This window comes from Protomyctophum parallelum, assembly GCF_964188405.1.
Source record: "Protomyctophum parallelum genome assembly, chromosome: 6".
NCBI lineage: Eukaryota > Metazoa > Chordata > Actinopteri > Myctophiformes > Myctophidae > Protomyctophum > Protomyctophum parallelum.
Genome location: NC_139701.1, coordinates 29,231,661 through 29,253,546, shown reverse-complemented (window position 1 = coordinate 29,253,546; position 21,886 = coordinate 29,231,661). Strand labels below are relative to the sequence as shown.

Sequence of the window (21,886 nt, the reverse complement as noted above, 5' to 3'; positions counted from 1 at the left end):
ATGAGTTATTTAACTTAAACGCCCAATGCATTCTCTATGGCAATAGCACAAACTTTGGCATGCTACTAGTCCTACATACTTACACCTAGCAACCCCATTCTAGCCTACTTAGGTTCATCTTACGGTGGACATGTTTGCCTGAAAAGGAATCTTTGAAATGTTTCATAGTTTTAGAAATATAGTGCTTTCAAATTTGAGACATTTAACATAGGGCTCAATGGCAGCTCTATAGGCACGTCAAAAGTCACTTTCACCTAGAAACTCCATTCACACTTTTTATTATTCCGCTTACTGTGGAGACACATGCTGGAACTTTTTTTTATTTTTATGTTTTGTAGTTTATGAGTTATTTAACTTAAACGCCTAATGCATTCTCTATGGCAATAGCACAAAATTTGGCATGCTACTAGTCCTACATACTTACACCTACGTAGCAACCCCATTCTAGCCTACTTAGGTTCATCTTACGGTGGACATGTTTGCCTGAAAAGGAATCTTTGAAATGTTTCATAGTTTTAGAAATATAGTGCTTTCAATTTTGAGACATTTAACATGGGGCTCAATGGCAGCTCTATAGGCACGTCAAAAGTCACTTTCACCTAGAAACTCCATTCACACTTTTTATTATTCAGCTTACTGTGGAGACACATGCTGGAACTTTTTTTTATTTTTATGTTTTGTAGTTTATGAGTTATTTAACTTAAACGCCCAATGCATTCTCTATGGCAATAGCACAAACTTTGGCATGCTACTAGTCCTACATACTTACACCTAGCAACCCCATTCTAGCCTACTTAGGTTCATCTTACGGTGGACATGTTTGCCTGAAAAGGAATCTTTGAAATGTTTCATAGTTTTAGAAATATAGTGCTTTCAAATTTGAGACATTTAACATAGGGCTCAATGGCAGCTCTATAGGCACGTCAAAAGTCACTTTCACCTAGAAACTCCATTCACACTTTTTATTATTCCGCTTACTGTGGAGACACATGCTGGAACTTTTTTTTATTTTTATGTTTTGTAGTTTATGAGTTATTTAACTTAAACGCCCAATGCATTCTCTATGGCAATAGCACAAAATTTGGCATGCTACTAGTCCTACATACTTACACCTAGCAACCCCATTCTAGCCTACTTAGGTTCATCTTACGGTGGACATGTTTGCCTGAAAAGGAATCTTTGAAATGTTTCATAGTTTTAGAAATATAGTGCTTTCAAATTTACAATGGGGCTCAATGGCAAAAATGATGAAAAACGGCGTGCTATAGTATGCCGTACGATATGGTCCAAAATTAAAAAAACGAGGTTAAAAAAAAAAAAAAAAAAAAACGATGGGCTATAACCCATCGTTTTTTTATTATTATAATTTTTTCAAATCCTCAAAAATCATGAAAAACGGCGTGCTATAGTATGCCGTACGATATGGGCTATAGCCCATGGTCCAATATGATGAAAAACAAGGATTAAAAAAAATTCAAAAATTCAAAAAACGATGGGCTATAACCCATATATATATATATTTTTTAATCCTCAAAAATGATGAAAAACGGCGTGCTATAGTATGCCGTACGATATGGGCTATAGCCCATGGTCCAAAATGATGAAAAACCAGGATTAAAAAAATATATACAAAAATTCAAAAAACGATGGGCTATAACCCATCGTTTTTTTCATTTTTTCATTTTTTTCAAATCCTCAAAAATGATGAAAAACGGCGTGCTATAGTATGCCGTACGATATGGGCTATAGCCCATGGTCCAAAATGATGAAAAACCAGGATTAAAAAAAAAAAAAAAAAAAAAAAAAAAAAAACTATGGGCTATAACCCATCGTTTTTTTCATTTTTTTCAAATCCTCAAAAATGATGAAAAACGGCGTGCTATAGTATGCCGTACGATATGGGCTATAGCCCATGGTCCAAAATGATGAAAAACGAGGATAAAAAAAAGAAAATCAAAAATTAAAAAAACGATGGGCTATAACCCATCGTTTTTTTTTTTCATTTTTTCATTTTTTTCAAATCCTCAAAAATGATGAAAAATGGCTTGCTTCCCTCCTACTCTCCCCCTGCCGGGCCCCTCCCCTCCCTACTCTCCTCCTGCCGGGCCCCTCCCTACTCTCCTCCTGCCGGGCCCCTCCCTACTCTCCTCCTGCCGGGCACCTCCCTACTCTCCCCCTGCCGGGCCCCTCCCTACTCTCACCCTGCCTGGCCCCTCCCCTTCCTACTCTCCCCCTGCCTGGGCCCTCCACTTCCTACTCTCCACCTGCCTGGCCCCTCCCCTTCCTACTCTCCACCTGCCTGGCCCCTCCCCTTCCAACTCTCCACCTGCCTGGCCCCTCCCCTTCCCTTCCTACTCTCACCCTGCCTGGCCCCTCCCCATCCTACTCTCCCACTGCCTATCCTACTCCTACCTCCTACCTCCTACCTGACCACCCTGCTCTCCTCCTACCTGACCACCCTGCTCTCCTCCTACCTGACCACCCTGCTCTCCTCCTACCTGACACCCCACCTACCTACCTGACCCCACCACTCTGACACCCCCTGACCATCCCCCCTACTGAACTCCACCTACTCTCCTACCCCACACCTTGTACTAGGTATTCTATGGATATCATCTGATTTATCCACTGGGCCACTCCTACTCTAGGTGTCAGTGATTTGAACCATCACCACCTACTAGGAGTATGTCGGGTTTGAACCGGCACACTTCTACTAGGTATACTACGGATATCATTTGACTTATCCGCTGGGCCACTGAGGCACACAATCATGGTGAATTTCTGGGCGGCTTTAAAGTTGTCCTTCTGGAAATCAGTGTGCAAAGCAAAGTGTCACAGTTATGACTAATGTGGGATTTGAACACTGGACCTGTGGCTCCCAAGGACAGCCTCTCATCAGACTGAGCTAACTGCTGGATACAACTACACAGCTTTTTTGTTTGTTTTCTTCTTCTGAAATCGGTCTTGAAAGTAAAGACTTGAGTCGGGTTCGAACCGGCACACTTCTACTAGGTATACTACGGATATCATTTGACTTATCCGCTGGGCCACTGAGGCACACAATCATGGTGAATTTCTGGGCGGCTTTAAAGTTGTCCTTCTGGAAATCAGTGTGCAAAGCAAAGTGTCACAGTTATGACCAATGTGGGATTTGAACACTGGACCTGTGGCTCCCAAGGACAGCCTCTCATCACACTGAGCTAACTGCTGGATACTACTACACAGCTTTTTTGTTTGTTTTCTTCTGCTGAAATCGGTCTTGAAACTAAAGACATGAGTCGGGTTCGAACCGGCACACTTCTACTAGGTATACTACGGATATAATTTGACTTATCCGCTGGGCCACTGAGGCACACAATCATGGTGAATTTCTGGGCTGCTTTAAAGTTGTCCTTCTAGAAATCAGTGTGCAAAGCAAAGTGTCACAGTTATGACTAATGTGGGATTTGAACCCTGGACCTGTGGCTCCCAAGGACGGCCTCTCATCAGACTGAGCTAACTGCTGGATACTAGTAGGTTTAAACCGGCACACTTCTACTAGGTATACTACGGATATCATTTGACTTATCCGCTGGGCCACTGAGGCACACAATCAAGGTGAATTTCTGGGCTGCACACTGAGCCACTGGTTCCAGACAATTCACACTGCTTTTTTGTTTGTTTTCTTCTTCTGAAATCGGTCTTGAAAATAAAAGTATGAGTCGGGTTTGAACCCACCATCTCCCGATCATGTGGCAGCGTTCTAACACACTGAGCCACTGGTTCCAGACAATTCACACTGCTTTTTTGTTTGTTTGCTTGTAAGTGACACATCCAGAATGTATTTTTCAATGTATTGTTAGTTCTTAAACATAAACTCATACAGTTCATGCCCCAGTGAGATCAGTTTGAGACTCATACGGTTGTCTGTACCTCATTTCAACTGCCGAATCTCAGGTTTGAACCAGGAATCTTCAGATCTACAGTCTAATGCTCTCCCAACTGAGATATTAAGGCTTGCAAGTATCACATCCAGTATTTATTTTTACATTGACTGTTACTTGTTACTTCTTAAACAAAACAACTCATAAAGTTTTTCACCCAGTGAGATCAGCCCAAGAGTCATAGGATTTTCTGTACCTCATTTCAACTGCCGAAAGCCTGGATTGAACCAGGGACCTTTAGATCTTCCATCTAATGCTCTACCAACTGCGCTAATTCGGCTTGTAAGTGTCACATCCAGAATATATATATTTCAATTGATTGTTAGTTCTTAAACAAATAAACTCATACAGTTTTCCCCCAGTGAGATTAGCCTGGGAGTCATACGGTTTTCTGTACCTCATTTGACCTGCTGAAAACCGGTTCCATTTGTACACTGTCAAAGTAACTAACTTAATACTATCAACATCTATCTATTCTATAGTCCCTCTAAAACAGTGGTTCCTAAACCTTTTCTTGTCAAGGACCCCCACATTTACACTTTATTAACCCGTGGAACCTGAACCTGAACCTGAACCTAACCCTAACCCTAACCCTAACCCTAACCCTAACCCGAACCCCATAAGAGAAGATTGTTACGGATCTAGCAGTGATCTAGAATGATCAATTATATTCATTAAACGTCCAAAACTGTGAAAATTAAGAAAATTAAGTTGAAGAATCACTATAAATCTAAAACAGGTCAGAGTATTTGATCCAGTTGTAAACAAGGAAGTGGTCCGGGTTTGATTGGAGGAGACAATGTAAGGAGCCCTAGGATTGGCTGAAGGCGGACCGATCTGATTGGCCAAGGAATCTGTCAATCAGAATGATTGGCAGGTCAAAAACCAGCACCTTCCTACTGAGTGTGTTGGGTTTGAACTAGCACAATTCTACAAGGAACTCTACAGATATCTTGTGATTTATCCACTGGGCCACTTAGCTTTGAGGATTTGAAAAAAATGAAAAAAACGATGGGTTATAGCCCATCGTTTTTTTTATTTTTGGGAAAAAGAAATATCCTCGTTTTTCATCATTTTTGACCATGGGCTATAGCCCATATCGTACGGCATACTATAGCACGTCGTTTTCATCATTTTTGAGGATTTGAAAAAAATGTAAAAATGTAAAAAAGCGATGGGTTATAGCCCATCGTTTTTTTGAATAAAAAAAAGAAAAGTATCCTCGTTTTTCATCATTTTGGACCATGGGCTATAGCCCATATTGTACGGCATACTATAGCACGCCATTTTTCATCATTTTTGAGGATTTGAAAAAAATGAAAAAATAAAAAAAACGATGGGTTATAGGCTTATAGCCCATTCTTTTTTTGAATTTTTGAAATATTTTTTTATCCTCGTTTTTCATCATTTTGGACCATGGGCTATAGCCCATATCGTACGGCATACTATAGCACACCGTTTTTCATCATTTTTGAGGATTTGAAAAAAAAAGAAAATTAAAAAAAGGTGTAAGTATGTAGGCTTCTCTGTTGTTAGCAAAACATGCTAATGTTTCTCATCCTCCGCAACACCCATTCTCATACACCGCTATACTTTTAAAGCGCAAATAACATGCATTTTAAAACGGCTTTTAATATTTAATAATCATATGGTCTATGTCCCTCAAAGTTATTTCTAATGGTTTGAGCCTCAATCACCACTCTGATATAACCAGGCCTTGGCATTTCTTTCTGGACTTTGAAAGCAGTTTTAGCTGCAGTACCACAATGTCCTGAGTTGGTGGGGGTGCTGATATGCAGATTATTTAATATTTGAGTCATTAAAATACTGATGCTAGATAAAACCAGGCTTGTTTCCAATCCATGCCAGCTTGGAAAATCAACAATGGTGGACATTGTAAACAAAGTGGAAATGCAAATTTGGAACTCAAGACTGAAGAAGAGGAGGAATTATACAAAGTAGGGTGACATTGATGACATCACGATGAGGCCAAAATCAGTCGAGCTGTTCCTGAGAGCAATTTCCATTAAAACACCCATATGACATGAAGGCCTGATTGTTCAAAATTGGTTATTTGTGGGGATAGAAAACACAAAAGAAATTTAAAAAGTTGAATTTTATGTTATAGGTCCTTTAAGTATGTTGCGGTAGAGAGAACGTCATCATTTTGGACCATGGGCTCTAGCCCATATCGTACGGCATACTATAGCACGCTGTTTTTCATCATTTTTGAGGATTTGAAAAAAATGAAAAAATGAAGAAAAAAAAAACGATGGGTTATAGCCCATCGTTTTTTTAATTTTTTATATATTTTTTATCCTTGTTTTTCATCATTTTGGACCATGGGCTATAGCCCATATCGTACGGCATACTATAGCACACGCCGTTTTTTTTAAATCATTTTGAGGATTTGAAAAAAATTAAAAAAACGATGGGTTATAGCCCATCATTTTTTGAATTTTTGATATATTTTTTATCCTTGTTTTTCATCATTTTGGACCATGGGCTATAGCCCATATCGTACGGCATACTATAGCACGCCAATTTTCATCATTTTTGAGGATTCAAAAAAAATGAAAAAATGAAAAAAACGATGGGTTATAGGCTTATAGCATGTAGGCTTATAGTATGTAGGCTTCTCTGTTGTTAGCAAAACATGCTAATGTTTCTCATCCTCCGCAACACCCATTCTCATACACCGCTATACTTTTAAGTATGTTGCGGTAGAGAGAACGTCATCATTTTGGACCATGGGCTCTAGCCCATATCGTACGGCATACTATAGCACGCCGTTTTTCATCATTTTTGAGGATTTGAAAAAAATGAAAAAATTAAGAAAAAAAAACGATGGGTTATAGCCCATCGTTTTTTGAATTTTTGATATATTTTTTATCCTTGTTTTTCATCATTTTGGACCATGGGCTATAGCCCATATCGTACGGCATACTATAGCACGCCATTTTTCATCATTTTTGAGGATTTGAAAAAATTTAAAAAATGATGGGTTATAGGCTTATAGCCCATTCTTTTTTTGAATTTTTGAAATCTTTTTTTATCCTAGTTTTTCATCATTTTGGACCATGGGCTATAGCCCATATCGTACGGCACGCCATTTTTCATCAGTCTAACTTTCTCCCAACTGAGCTATTTCGGCTTGCAAGTGTCACATCCAGAATGTATTTATCAATTTATTGTTAGTTCTTAAACAAATAAAGTCATACAGTATTTCCCCCAGTGAGATCAGCCTGAGAGTCATAGGGTTTTCTGTAGCTCATTTCAACTGCCGAAACCCAGGTTTGAACCAGGGACCTTTAGAACTTCAGTCAAACGCTCTACCAATTGAGCTATTTCAGCTTGTGAGTGTCACATCCAGAATGTATTTATCAATTTATTGTTAGTTCTTAAACAAATTAAGTCATACAGTATTTCCCCCAGTGAGATCAGCCTGGGAGTCATAGGGTTTTAAATAGCTCATTTCAACTGCCGAAACCCAGGTTTGAACCAGGGACCTTTAGATCTTCAGTCAAACGCCTAACGCCCTAACCAATTGAGCTATTTCGGCTTGTAAGTGTCACATCCAGAATTTATTTTTACATTTACTGTTACTTTTTACTTCTTAAATAAATAAACTCATCTAGGCTGCATCCGAATTGCTAGGGTTGTTCCCTACTCCCTACTCCCCATACGGGGATCCAGACTCAGTGGACTCAAATAGTGATGAATTCGGACAATACTCCTACTACTATGGTGAGCACCGACTCTGACGTCAATATCGGTAGAGGGCGCTATAGGTCCGCGGGTTCATGTACTTTTTATTTGCATGAAATCCCCATTAGGTTTTTTCAGATCGCCTCATAAAGAACTGTTTGAAAAATAAACAAATCATCCAGGCCGTTTCACTCATTTGGATATGAAGAATCAACTGACTACAAGAAACCAGTCAAAACGCTGCTGCTGAATTTTCGCTAGGAACAGACTGTATCAAATAAGTGACTGCAGGCTGTCAACTCCCTGGACAGTTAATTCATGAATGAATAAAGAGAAAACAGGTTAATGAAAATATGTTTGCAGACATTTAGGCCTATATGTCTATGATAAAAAGGTTATTTTAAAATAACATAGGCCTATGATTATTATCAATAAATTAATATTATATCCATTATCCAGCAATATGAATTGCTCTATAAGCAACGCGACGTCCGTGTTGTGAGCTTGTATCGGGTACTTTTGGTAAAGAATTACCAAAAGTAGCCGATCTACAAGCTCTGCTCACAATACGGACGTTGGTGTTAACAGAAACAGCAGTCCTTTATGACTGACTACATAATGAAGTTTTTATGTATTTATCACAATTCAATTAAATAATGTTAGATAGCATATTTTTTCATGGCAGGAATTAATGAATATTAATAAAACATATGTTCGGACACAATTAATATGTGTCTCACATGCATGTATTTAGCCTACGTTTGTGATAAAGAATCTCACAAATATATTCTACAGCAAGCAACTGATTCCTCTACTAACGTCATGCGCTGGGCCTGGGTGACAATGAATCAGATAAGTAATACTATTGCAAATGAGTAGATTTATTATAAATAAAATAAAACAATTTCAAATAAATGCACAGATCATTTGTCTCGAGATCTGTATCTTCGAGATCCGCCAGGGAAGAAAAGAGAGGGGAAAACGAAAGTTTAAAAAGTACATTTGTGTTGAGTTCTTTCGCTGGTTCAACTTCTGCCTCTTCTGAGTTGGAACCATAGGTTGGAACGCAATGAGCGCATGCATGCAGAAGCAGCGTACGTGCGCAAAAGCGTGCATGTGCGCTCAAGAGCGAGCTTGCGCAATGCATTATGGGGCAGATTTGCTTCGCTGCGTTTTTGTAGTGACCACCGGGTGGTCCCTACAATTCCCGGTGCATTGTGGGATACTTCAGTCCACTACGTTAGGGTGCAAAAATGCTGCCTCATTTCACCTGCCGAAACCTGGGCTTGAACCAGGTACATCTAGATCTTCAGTCTAACACTCTCCCAAATGAGCTACTTCAGCTTGCAAATTTCACATCCAGAATTTATTTTTACATTGACTCTTACTTGTTACTTCTTAAACAAATAAACACATACAGTTTTCCCCCCAGTGAGATCAGCCTGAGAGTCATAGGCTTTTCGGTAGGTCTTTTCAACTGCCGAAACCCAGGTTTGAACCAGGGACCTTTAGATCTTGAGTCTAACGCTCTACGAACTGAGCTATTTCAGCATGTAGGTGTTACATCCAGAATGTATTTTTCAATTTATTGTTAGTTCTTAAACAAATAAAGTCTATTTCCCCCAGTGAGATCAGCCTGGAAGTCATATGGATTTATGTACCTCATTTCAACTGCCGAAACCCGGGATTGAAACAGGAACCTTTAGATAGATCTTCAGTCTAAAGCTCTCCCAACTGAGCTATTTCGGCTTGCAAGTGTCACATCCAGAATTAATTTTTACATTTACTGTTACTTGTTAACAAATAAACTCATAAAGTTTTACCCCCAGTGAGTCTTACGATATTCTGTACCTCATTTCACCTGGCTAAACCGGGGATCGAACCAGGGACCTTTTGATCTTCAGTCTAACATTCTCCCAACTGAGCTATTTCGGCTTGCAAGTGTCAAATCCAGAATGTATTTTTCAATTGATTGTAAGTTCGTAAACAAAAACTTGTACAGTTTTTCCCTCACTGAGAAGCAGGTGTCTTCAACAGGGGGTCCACATTAGCATCCCTATTCTGAGGGACAATCTTTGTTTTGTTTTGTTTTTAGCTGAAGAGACCCCTTTTACAGGGAAAACAATCTATAGCAATAATTACTATGAGAATACACTACTACAAAGGAGGCCCTGAGCCTCCCCTGATACCACCTCCATCTCCACCACCACCAGCAGCACAGCACCACCTCTCAGCTAAGAACAATACACACACTTTGGTGACTGGATAAACTCGGGCAGATCGCCTGCCCGTGTCATTAGTGTCTGCCCTATCAACCAAATGGATCTTTACGGAATTATTTGGTTCCATTTGTACATTTATATTTATTATTATACTGATAAGTTTCTCACCTTAGGTAATAATATTGAAGGTTATCCAGCAATAGGTGGGTGCTTTCCTCCTCATTTTAATCACTTTGAAGCTCTTCCAAGCATCGATGTAGTGCAAACTACAAACACATGCTAACGCAATGGTAAATAGTGGGGGCTAATGTTGTTGCTAACAGTAAGTCAAAGGCATTTCTCAAAACAGTAAAAAAAATAAAAAATAACGAATGGTCAATTATATTAATAATACATCCAAAACTGTGAAAATGAAGAAAATAAAGTTGAAGAATTCACTATAAATCTTAAAACAGGTCGGAGTATTTCATCCAGTTGTAAACAAGGAAATGGTCTGCGACCATTTGATTGGAGGAGACAATGTAAGGCGGAACCGATTTGATTGGCAGAGGAATGACAAGCGTCATCATTGGCTGAGGGCTTATTGACAGATTCCCTCAGCCAATGATGACGTTTGTTAGTCTCAAAAGTAGCCGTGTTTCACAGTCTTCTCAATGTATGGCTATCCAGGGTTTGATGAAACACGGAAGTAATGTGAAACACGGATACAAAACACAGATGTGAAATAGAGATACAAAACACAAATCTGAACTTGTGGATACAAAACACAAATGTGAACCTGTGAGTTCACACATGTGAGTTGCAAATCTGAACTTGTGAGTTAAAAATCTGTGATCGCAACTGTGAGACTTTTGAGACTGTTCTGGCTCCTTAGTGGTTAAGTATTAGACTACTAAAACATAGTAACTTTAGAAGTAGTTATTGGGCAAAAGCACACATATAAGGCAACTTAGTGTATGTCATTGTGTACTTAAGTGAACGTTTCATGAAGATTATTGTAAACCATGTTTTTTCTGTTCTATGGACCCTATAGGACACAAAAAAAATGGTTTAAATTTTTTATCACCATGGCAATACATGGCAAGTGTAGCAATATTTTGTGTCTGTATTTCTGTCGACATCATTTCTCTAAATCTGCCAGGCCGATTTACACCAAATTTGGTCCAGGAGAGTATGATGTGCTCTAGAAGACCCCATAAAAATGTCGTGATCGACCTATAGGTGGCGCTATAGCAACCAATTCAAAAAGCTAATTTATTCACAAACTACTTTTCCAATTTCAATGAAAATTGCTGGGTTCTTGCACCAAGGGCCACTCCCAGGAACGGCACATACCGGTTTGGAAAGGCACATTCTCACATCTGTATGTCTGTATGTCTGAGTTCGAGGCCTCAACAGCTGCAATACCGCTGGGTGACCTAAAGTGGCACTGTTGAGCAGACTAAAGGGCCATTCACACTGAGCACTAAAACTATAACTGCAATTAGCCAGTGGTGTTGTTGTGGGGTGTGTAGCGTTATTCCGACGATCCAATAATCTAGTAACTAGGGGCTCGCCAGATGCGGGCCTATGATTCCCGTGCGCACGCACATGTGTGTGTGTGTGTGTGTGTGTGTGTGTGTGTGTGTGTGTGTGTGTGTGTGTGTGTGTGTGTGTGTGTGTGTGTGTGTGTGTGCATGCAACCATGCATGTGAATTACCTGTGTGTACACTTGGCTGTAGTGACTATAATCAGTGGAGGCATCTGTGCTGTACGGGGCTGTGACCGTAGCTGCCCCACTGTAGGAGAAAGACCCAGGGACCTGGGAAGCACCAGGGGCCACCGAGCTGCCATACACCCCAGAAGCAGGTTGACCTCCAGGAGCTTTACTTCCAACTGGCCCTGGAGATTGGTGTAAGGAACCATAGATTGATAAATACAGGATTGAGAGACATTAGAAGTTTATGTAGTCTTTATCACGGTCAAGGTAAACTTTATTGTCCACAAGGGACATTTGTCTTGGGTTTTCACCCCAGCTACAGCCACACATAAAACCAATGACAAACTAAATACATTACAGAGGGAGACACAACATTACACAATTGCACACATGATGTGGATAATCTAGCCTCACACAGTTACTGCTGTTTCAGAGCCTCGTGCAACATCTTAGTTGATGCTGGTACAAACGATTATTTAAATCTGATGTATTTCCACTTTGGTTCTTTGTATCTTCTCCCAGAGGGCAGAAGTACAAACTCGCCATTTAAAACATGGGTAACATCACTGACAATTCTTTGAGCCTGTTTTAGGTTTTAGTGTAGCCAGCTTATAAATAAACTGCAGAGATGGGAGTTGTCTTTACCCCTATGATATGTATAAGAAAGTTGATGTTAGGGATGCATAGGCACCATTTGGGGCAGTGTATACTTTGTACATGCCTGGATTTTCCTTGTAATTGTGAATTTAAGCACATGAAGTCATCTTGGACATGATGAAACCAACGCAAAAAGTACATACAAAGCATCATACATATACAAACCAAGTTAATCTAAGTAAGGAACAACTGTGTACTTCTGATTCATGCTTGGAAAAAAATCTCAACTTGCCAAACCTTATTTGTCACTGGCCCATGTATTTTTAATATAACCATGCATAATGGTTAGCCCTAGGTCTATGGCCATAAACATGAAATACAATGTCAGCTTTCCGTTACAGGGGTAAGCGCAAATTATGTAATAGTGCCATGTAATTGTGCATGCCTGCATGCCTGTGTGCGTGTGTACGTGCGACGTGCGTGCATGTGTACCTTGCAGTGACATGCCTGGCAGAACGCTGGCTAGGTTCAGATAAGGGTTAGAAGGAAGCCTGACTTCTTTAGGTGGTTCACCCAATAGCGAACCTTGTACACTGCCAGCCTGGAATGAGAGGAGACACGTACAGAAATCCATATTTATCATTTCATCATCGTGTAGACTTCTGCTGTTTGCCTCAGAGTGAATCATAGCTTATCATTCATGAGCATCTTGGAGCAGCAATGTTTTAGAAATGCAATGAAATCTCTAGACTATGGCTGCAACCCATCGCAGCTCAACTCCTTATTTTAATATTTATCACATAGACCCCAGTGTGGAGGTAGCCTAGGTCAGTGTTTCCCAACCTTTTTCCCCTAGGTCGTATATTATGTGAGAGAAAGTCGAAAATGGGTGAAAAATAAATATATATATATATATGTTTAATGATACATTTTTTTCAGCAAAAGGCCGATGCACACCTCAGAAGGCTAGTGACAGGTGCGTAGGGCAATTAAGCACCTGCATCTCCATGACCTTCTAACTGGGGGTGTGGTCTATAAATGTTTGGTGGTTATTGTGCCCTGTATTGTCTGTCCTGATGAAGGTCTAATCGACCGAAACGTTGACACAATAAAGAGCAACATCTTTGGAAAGTTTCTGACAGCGTGCGAGACTTTTTCTTTGATTTTCAAGGATAACCTTTTTTAATTATACAATTAACACATACATACATACAGTACTGAGAAACAAAATAATGTTATTTAATGAAAAAATATATATCTATATTTTTTCAGGCTCTCGTATTGTATTATTGCTCTTACTGTAGTGTAAAGTGTGTTATGGTGAGGTGACACTTAAATTGGAGAGGGTCTGGCGCAGTTTACACTCTAGCAGCGCCTGGGGAGGTCATGTTTGTTGTCTGAGGTGACTTTATTGTTGAAATGTATGTTCATGTGTGCTTTCTTCAACCTTGATTAGTTATAGCTTAACAATGTTGCTGAAACTCAGTCTCTCTAGTATTTTACATTAAGTGATGCTCTGGATGTTAGCCTTCAAAGTAAGCTTCAGGGTCAAGAGAAGGACAACCTTGGCAGGGTTTAATGAACCAACAATCTTGGTAACAATGTGTTAACAAAGTGTACCACAGTGCTTTCTGTTCCATCACAGTTTCCCTAGTGCTTTCACTGTTGTGGATGTTTGGCTTTAAAAACATGCTTTGGAGTGAAGAGTAGGTCAACCTTGGAGCAGTTTTAAACCAATGACCATTGTGTTAACACAATGAGACACAGCACTTGTTGGCTGAAACAAGCGGTCAAAGCACAGTTGTAAGTCCAGGTTTAAGGTTCTCACTATAGAAGGTTTAAGTGGTTAAGCATACAGTAGTTCTGACTATAGAAGGTTTAAGTGGTTAAGCATAGTTCTGGATACTTCAAGTAACATTTTGAGCAGTTGCTCAGGATTCTTACTTCTTTTTTTACCATGTTCTCACTCAGGAATCTGGTAGCTGGAGGGAAAAAGCCTTGAGTTGGCAGAGAACAAGTGGTGTGAATGGCAACATGTCCTCACCTCACCCACTAACATATGGGGTCCCTCAAGGGTGGTTTTAGGTTCTCTGTATATATTGTTTGATGATATCAAAAACAGAATCTGAGTGCCATGGACGGAGATCTCCAAGATTCAGACACCTACGTATGCGATCTCATTTCTAAATTTAAGCAAGAATCGTGCAGCACTTAGTTGACTTTCCAATTCATTTTATTTACTGTTATGTTTTTGCTCCAAGTGAAGCACTTTGATGTTGTCTGTTTAAAGCCACAGTAGTTGGCTCCAGGTGCCACATTTTGAATGTTAATTTCAGCAACTACAGACTAAAGACACAAGAATCGTTATACAGTATACTTCAAAGGGTGGGTTATCCTTCATTCCATAGTATCATTAATAGTATGTTAGCTATGTTTTTCTAATGAAAGCATTATAGTTGGGTAAAGGTGGTACTTGGATTCAAAAATCAGGGAAAAGGTGTGCTGAAGCCAAAACAGTTTGAGAACCTGGGGGCGTTCACCCAGGTTCTCAGACACTCAGATGAGCAGCAGTACAGTAGAGTAGTGAAAAACTGTTCGTTTTTGTGCTGCCAATTAATTACAGTTCCCCTCTAGTGGGAGCTGATCTCCATTATTAGGAGAAGACAGCCAGGGGACTATAGAATCAAGAATGACTTTACAGGTCTGTCTATAATTAACATTCTCAGCTCCAAATGTACCACTGGCCATCATTGTTTTCACCATGGACATCAAAGAATGTTATACTGTAGCATAGCAATGTGTGAACCCAACACTGACATTTGGCATGCAGGCAGCAATGTAGAGGAGCACAAATCAGGTTTTAGACAGGTCTGGAGAGTCAAGGGCAGACAAGTTGACAATGGGGACAAGCTGGTGGACCATAAGGAAGACAGCAAAGCAGGCATCAAGTGGAAAGAAGCCAGAGACCAGCAGGAATGCCCCTAGAACACCAGTCATTGGCTACGTTTACATGAAGGGTGATCATTCCGAATAAATACTTCAGAATAAAATACATCCGATGTAATGTTTTTTGCAGCGAGTTTACATGGGAAATGGTCATTCCGAATGAGTGTTTATATGGAGAAGTGATAGAAGACATGATACATGTTAATTCACGTGAAACTACGCCATCTGTTGGACACATAAAATATAGGCAGTTCATTCATTGTGACTTTCAGACGAAAGACGACACTTTGAAATCCCATCATTTCATTCCGCAGTAGTTTTGAGGCTGCTGCTTGGATAGGGACGGACATATTATGTTTACCGTCTTTTTTCCCCCACCTGGGCTCCCCTTCTCCGCTGGGAAGGTGATCATCTCGTTTTTATGTGTAGCCTACTTTATTATCTACAGCACGGCCAGGGCACGCAACACACTGATTATTATTGTATCGGGTCGCTCGTTATTTTTGAGAGAGAGAGAGAGAGAGTGTGAGAGAGAGACCGTTGAACACACACACACACACACAAAATGCACGAAATAATGTGCAAACTCCTCGGCGCGCCTTGGATATGAGGCTTATGAGCGCCTTGGGAGTTGGAGAGCAATGGAAATGAGCATGCTCAGAAAGACCAGAATTAATTTACATCCGAAGCAGTGTATACATGAGTCCAATTTTCTTTCAATCACAACTACATCATTTGTTTTTTTATTCCAATTCATTTTGACATCTCACGCACGTGCAGGATACCGTGATACAAGCGCGAGACCGACACAGGACACTGGACGCATCTCTCTCTCTCTCTGGTGGTACTTCAGGGAAAGGGGGTGCTGAAGCCAAAACAGTTTGAGAACCTGGGTGCGTTTACCAAGGTTCTCAGACACTCAGATGAGCTGCAGTACAGTAGAGTACAGTACAGTAGAGTTAGGCATGTTAGGGTTTGATCAGTTATGGTTACCAAAAGGTTTCCCAAACCAACGTGTGAGCGTGCATGCGTGTGTGCGTGTGTGCGTGCATGCGTGCGTGCGTGCGTGTGTGCATGTGTGTGTCTGTGTTGCACACACGCTGTATTGTTGATACCTGGCCTAGGGGAGCTTACCAGTGGGGAGCCATCAGAGATGCTGGGCTGGTTTCCCGGGGCTTTGGGCGGAGGGGGGCCGAGGCCTGAGTTACTAATCCCCAGTGAGTAGCTCTGTCCCTGGGGCTGGGAGCTCACTGTAGTCCCCAGTGAGTAGCTCTGTCCCTGGGGCTGGGAGCTCACTGTAGTCCCCAGTGAGTAGCTCGGTCCCTGGGGCTGGGAGCTCACTGTGGTCCCCAGTGAGTAACTCTGTCCCTGGGGCTGGGAGCTCACTGTGGTCCCAGGAGGCGCAGGCTGCCTGTCAGATGTTGAGCAGGAAGTGGGAGTGCTAGAGATGGTGTGCGGTCCATTCTGATCTCCCCCTCCGGCTGTCCGTCCCTGGAGGTATGGCAACATGCCTGCTGCTGACACCATGTTGGCACTGTGGGGAGAGCCTGGCACAGCATCCTGGCCTAACTCTGCAGGAGAAACAAGGGCAGGTGGACAGGGAGGATGGAGAGAGGTGAGACCAGAGAGAGAGAACAAGGTATGAGAGGAAGAGAGAGGAGAGTAGAATAAAATGGAGAGAGATGGAAGGTGAACGGGGAATGTCAGTTTAGATGTGAATGATTGATATGCCTTTTTGCAGAAAAGGTGCACAAATATCCGCAAGGAGACATGCCATATTACTTTATCTCCATCTTTCTATCTGACTTAAGACAAGTACGGCACATGTTTGCAGACATTAAGGGTGCGTTCGGAAATACCGCACCGGAGCGACTGGTTTACCAGTATCCGCCTCACAGGAAGTTCCTGAGATTCGGTTTCGAGGGAAAGGTTAGGAATATATGGTCCTGCCATTCGGGTAATCCCTATCCCAGAGAGTATTCGTGAAATGCACAGACATCATTTTTGGCTAGTCTGTGCAACGTCACCAGAGGAGGCAATGCTCCACACCTGGACCTCTTGTCCTCCCTAGGCTTCTCTCTGAACTACAAGAAGAGCATCCTGTCCCAGCCCAGACCATAACCTAGTACATAGGCTTCTCTCTGAACTACAAGAAGAGCATCCTGTCCCAGCCCAGACCATAACCTAGTACATAGGCATCGCTCTGGACTCCAGGTCCTCGACAGCGAGGCTAAGCGAGGACAGGGTGACCTCATTCAAGCGGTGCATTTCCCAATTCAGAGTGGGATGCAGGATTCGGTTCAAAGTGTGCCAACGCATGGCCAGTCTCATGGCCTCAGCCATTGCTCTAGATCGCCTGGCCAGACTCCACATGAGACCCTTCTAAGTCTGGATGAAGTCTCTGGGGGTCCCAGGCACGCAAAGCACACTGCAGAGTCCTAATCACACAGGGATGTGTAGACGCACTCCAGTGGTGGGGATCCCACAACGCTCTAACGGAGGGAGTCCCCACGGGAAGAGTCCTCTCCAGGAAAGTCCTCACAACAAACGCCAGTCTGTCAGGCTGGGGCACTACGCTTCAGGGCAGGGCGACCAGGGGAGTTTGGGATCGGAGTCACTGGTGGTGAGGTTAGACAACACCACAACAGTGTGTTATATCAACAAGCAGGGCGGACTAAGGTCCCCCCCATCCAGTGCAGGATGTCTGTTTGGCGGCAAACTGGTCGTCGCCTTCAACCTTTGCGAGGGTCTATAACCTGGACGTTACTGAGCCCTCGGTGGCTCATGAGGTGCTGCAAGTTGCTGAGGAATCGCCCTTAGGTCCCCTAGTCCTTGCCCTGAGGGCTAAATCACTTAAATGGTAAATGGTAAATGGTGCATTTATATAGCGCCTTTATCCAAGGCGCTTTACATAGATTGTGCATTACATTCACCCATTCATACACCGATTGCGGCGGAAGCCATGCAAGGTACCAACCAGCACATCGGGAGCAATTTGGGGTTCAGTGTCTTGCCCAAGGACACTTCGACATGTAGACAGGAGGAGCCGGGATTCGAACCGCCGACCCATGGATCATTGGACGACCTGCTCTACCTCCTGAGCCACAGTCGCCAGTATGGTCGAATCAGAGCTTATGAAGCAACTTCGGTTTCCAGCTCCTTGCAAGTGAACGAGGCCCCTGGGTCAGGGACCTCTGACCCTATCTCTCCATCAGGTCGGGGGTCTGAGTGGTAGATTGATGGTCCTATAAGGGCATGTTCACCGTTCAAGGACGGGAACAGCCCGAGAGGTTGGTCTCTCTCTCGTGATAACGAAGGGAGTGTATGGATACCTCCAATGCGTATTCTGAAGCAAATTAAGCTGAGTTCAAATATCTGAAGGTTATGCAATAACCGTGGTTATTTAATCAGCAATTTGTGAAGAATACTCCAGGTTGCCCTTCTCGCTTGTGTAAGCAGAAGAAAAGGGTAACTGGATAGTGCGTGGAGGCGTGGCCCCGTCTTATGTACTGGGCGCTGCAGGGCCGGGCGCGTGCCACATCATCACGCACAAAAGCCCAAGACCTTAATAGGGTCTTGTGAGTGTATAAAAGGTTTTTTTCTGTATAAATGGAACACCAGAGATGCCCTCTAGTGTGTATTCTTCGCAAATTGCTGATTAAATAACCACAGTTATTGCATAACCTTCAGTTAATCACTCTATTCTGTCAGAAATACTGTATAGTAGGGGTTCATAAAGTTCCCCAACTGTTGTTAATAAAAAAATTAAAAAAAAGTAACATTACCTTGCACTCGTATTTGTTTACTTAGACTCAGAGTTAACATTTTGTGTAGCCTACCCTTAAGGAGGTGACAATTTGCTGATTTTATCCCTGAATGATGGATTGTTGTTGGGCATCATGCTGTGAATTTATGGGAATATGTCAAATCTAAAATGAGCTCCTGGGGATATGATTGTAAATGAGATTGGAGTGTATTGGAGTGTAATCAAGAGAGCAGCCTTGCCTGGCTGTTAAAATTCAATATCTCTGCTGTCGGGGAGAAAACATCTAATTCCAAAATGTTAATTTTTCAAGAAATATTTCAAATCATGCCTTATGCATCATGATCATATGACGGCTAATCATCGTTATTGCAACAGCTTGTTGCATTTCATGCTCTCAGAATTCCATTCCATTCACTCCAGGGGTTAATAGCACGCACGCACGCACGCACGCACGCACGCACGCACACACGCACACACACACACACACACACACACACACACACACACACACACACACACACAGATTAATAACCAGTAAGACCCCTGATGGCGAGAAGTGACAGCAGAGGGTGACTGCATGGGGGGTCAGATCAACATATGGAATGAATGCTGTACTGGCCATATATGGAGCGTGTCTTGAGTGTACAGGGTTTGATGAGGTCATGTCAGAACCCGTCAGCTCCATATATGGAAATCTAAGGGTGGCAGTGGGGGCAGTGTCTTGAGTGTACAGTGTTTGATGTGGGCCCAGGTAGGGCCGGGCCTTCATTTTCGGGCCTGTTGACAACTCTAGTTTTCGCCAGCTGCCGGGCGCGGCTGCACTAATAACTTTGGGGCAGGCCCGTCTAGAGTTTAAATGGACAGGTATCAGTCAAAAGAGAGACATCGAAGAGGAAGGATGGATGGGGAAGAATCAACATATGGAATGTCAGAACAGGTTCTGACATAGGCCTCTATCCATATATGGTGATCTAAGGGTTTGAGGGTTGAGGTCAGATGTAGAGTTGCTAGCCAATATCATCAGGGATCTCCATATAGAGTATGGGCTTAATTGCGACAGCAGGTCGCATTTACTATGACATCATCAAGGATCTCCATCCCTGATGATGTCACGTGATGTCACGAGACCTGGGCACCATTATATGGGGGCTTTTCCATGTATGGGGATTTTGAGTGATACACAGACTGACAGACAACAATGTACAATTTCATAGTAAATGCGACTTGCGGTCACAATAATTGATAATGTGTATGAGCACACATCACAAAATGATGAATCTCATAATAGCCAAACAAATTTGGGCCTCATGCGCCAATAAGTTTCTTTCCTCTTACATTTCTTCCTAAGTGAATTCCTAAGAGAAGTCCAGTCATATTCATGAAACGTTCTTAAGTAGGCAGAATTGTTTGTATAAGCATGTTCTTATGATGATGAATCCAAATCCTCGTAACTTGAAGGGGTGTGCCAGTTCATCCAAATTATCATAGGTAGACGCCCCACTTATCCTAATTGGCATCCTAATTACCATAGGGAACCACCCCACCAATTATTTGGTGTAGAGAGGAAGAAGGAGGGGGCCAAGTAGAGATCCTTTAATCCCAGGTGTGTGTATAATAAAAGCCTCAAAATACCACCAAAAATAACACAAACATGCATACAGTGCACCGCACTTACAAACACACTCAGAAGGTCTGTGATACAGCGTTCCCATTGAAAAAGGTCACACTGCTTTTCTCAGTTGGGGATTTGAATTGCAAATAGAATCAGGTTCCCCAGGGGATTTGTATAGCAAACAAATATCCAGTGGGTTGAACTGAACCGGAACCCTGATAGCTGTTATTGAAAACCTCGCTGAGCGGGAATACAAACAACAACATATTCTAATCGCACTGTTATTCCGAATAGGAATTTATTCTAGGGATGAGAAACCTGAATAAACTACTTAAACATGAAGAAGAAATGCCACCCTACATTTTACTTGGCTCTATACACACACGCCATTTTGGAAAGAACTCTGATCCATTCTGGTCAAACAGAGTCAGGGTGGTGCTACTGTGCGTGTTGGCTCACTGGAAACATTCCCTGAAGACCCTAAGAAGACCTTATACTGTAGGTCGAAACGTTGGATTCTTGTGAATAAATATTCAGCATCGTGGCTATGACGGTGTGGCCGTTTTCTTATTTTTCCAGGCTCACTGGAAACACTCTGCTACACCAGTGGGTCTCAAAGTGTCCTTGAGTGCAGGTTCCAAAAGGCCCCGTACGGGTGTGTAACTCTGGGAGTGTACAAATGGAACCAAATGGACCCGTAATTATAAAGTTTGAGAACCTAAATGGAACAGAGCCTTAATTAGTATAATCGGTAAACACCTGTGAAGGAAGTAGGGAAGCGGCCCGGAAGAGTTATTCTGTGTGCATAGAGCCCATTGGCTAGGTCCAGTCAAGGTGTAGTTCCTGTGTCTCACCTGTGGGGGAGTCACCTAGAAGGCCCTTCCCTAGGGCCACGGGACATAGGGGCCTCAAAGACATGGCTTTATGGAGCAGCAGCCGGGATGGGTCGTGTAACAGACTAGAGGCCTGGTAGAGAGAGAGACGGGGGAAGGGGTAGCGAAGGAAAGAAAGAAATGCAAAAGGTTAGAATAGAGCACCGAAGTCTCATGTGATGTATGCATTCCTACCCGGGTTGCATTTTTTAACTTGATTTCCTTCTAAATTCATATAAACCTTTTTTTTATATTGCGTCAAAAGAACTATGTTCCAAAAATAAACAAATTATCCCGGCGGTTTGGCTCATATGGATATGAAGAATCAACTGACGGCGTGAAAACGCTAATGTTATTGCCATCAAATTTGTTACGTTTTCGCCAGAAACGGACTGTATCAAAGAGTGGCTATCTTAAACGATACAGAGTCACCTCCCTTACTAGTTTCTAGATGTCCATCCATGGCCCGCTGGACAAAGATGTCTGTATATGACTTACTTTGTTGTAAAAGTCCTAAGTAAAGTTTGTCTTTCATGTGCCA

The 21,886-nt window shown here is 42.1% G+C and overlaps 2 protein-coding genes across 2 annotated transcripts in view; one reads left to right on the top strand and one right to left on the bottom strand.

The window, feature by feature from the left end:
- The window catches only part of lurap1 (leucine rich adaptor protein 1), a 435,521-nt gene that overhangs the window by 286,506 nt on the left and 127,129 nt on the right, over positions 1–21,886 (top strand). The window lies entirely within an intron of this gene.
- raver2 (ribonucleoprotein, PTB-binding 2) overlaps positions 1–21,886 on the bottom strand; it is a gene marked incomplete at its 5' end in the record, with an annotated part of 102,839 nt that overhangs the window by 16,348 nt on the left and 64,605 nt on the right. The window contains 4 exons of the mRNA XM_083766594.1: positions 11,553–11,734; positions 12,642–12,750; positions 16,230–16,666; positions 21,328–21,439. Of these exons, the coding sequence (XP_083622720.1) occupies positions 11,553–11,734; positions 12,642–12,750; positions 16,230–16,666; positions 21,328–21,439 (840 nt within the window). The remainder of the gene's footprint in view (positions 1–11,552; positions 11,735–12,641; positions 12,751–16,229; positions 16,667–21,327; positions 21,440–21,886) is intronic.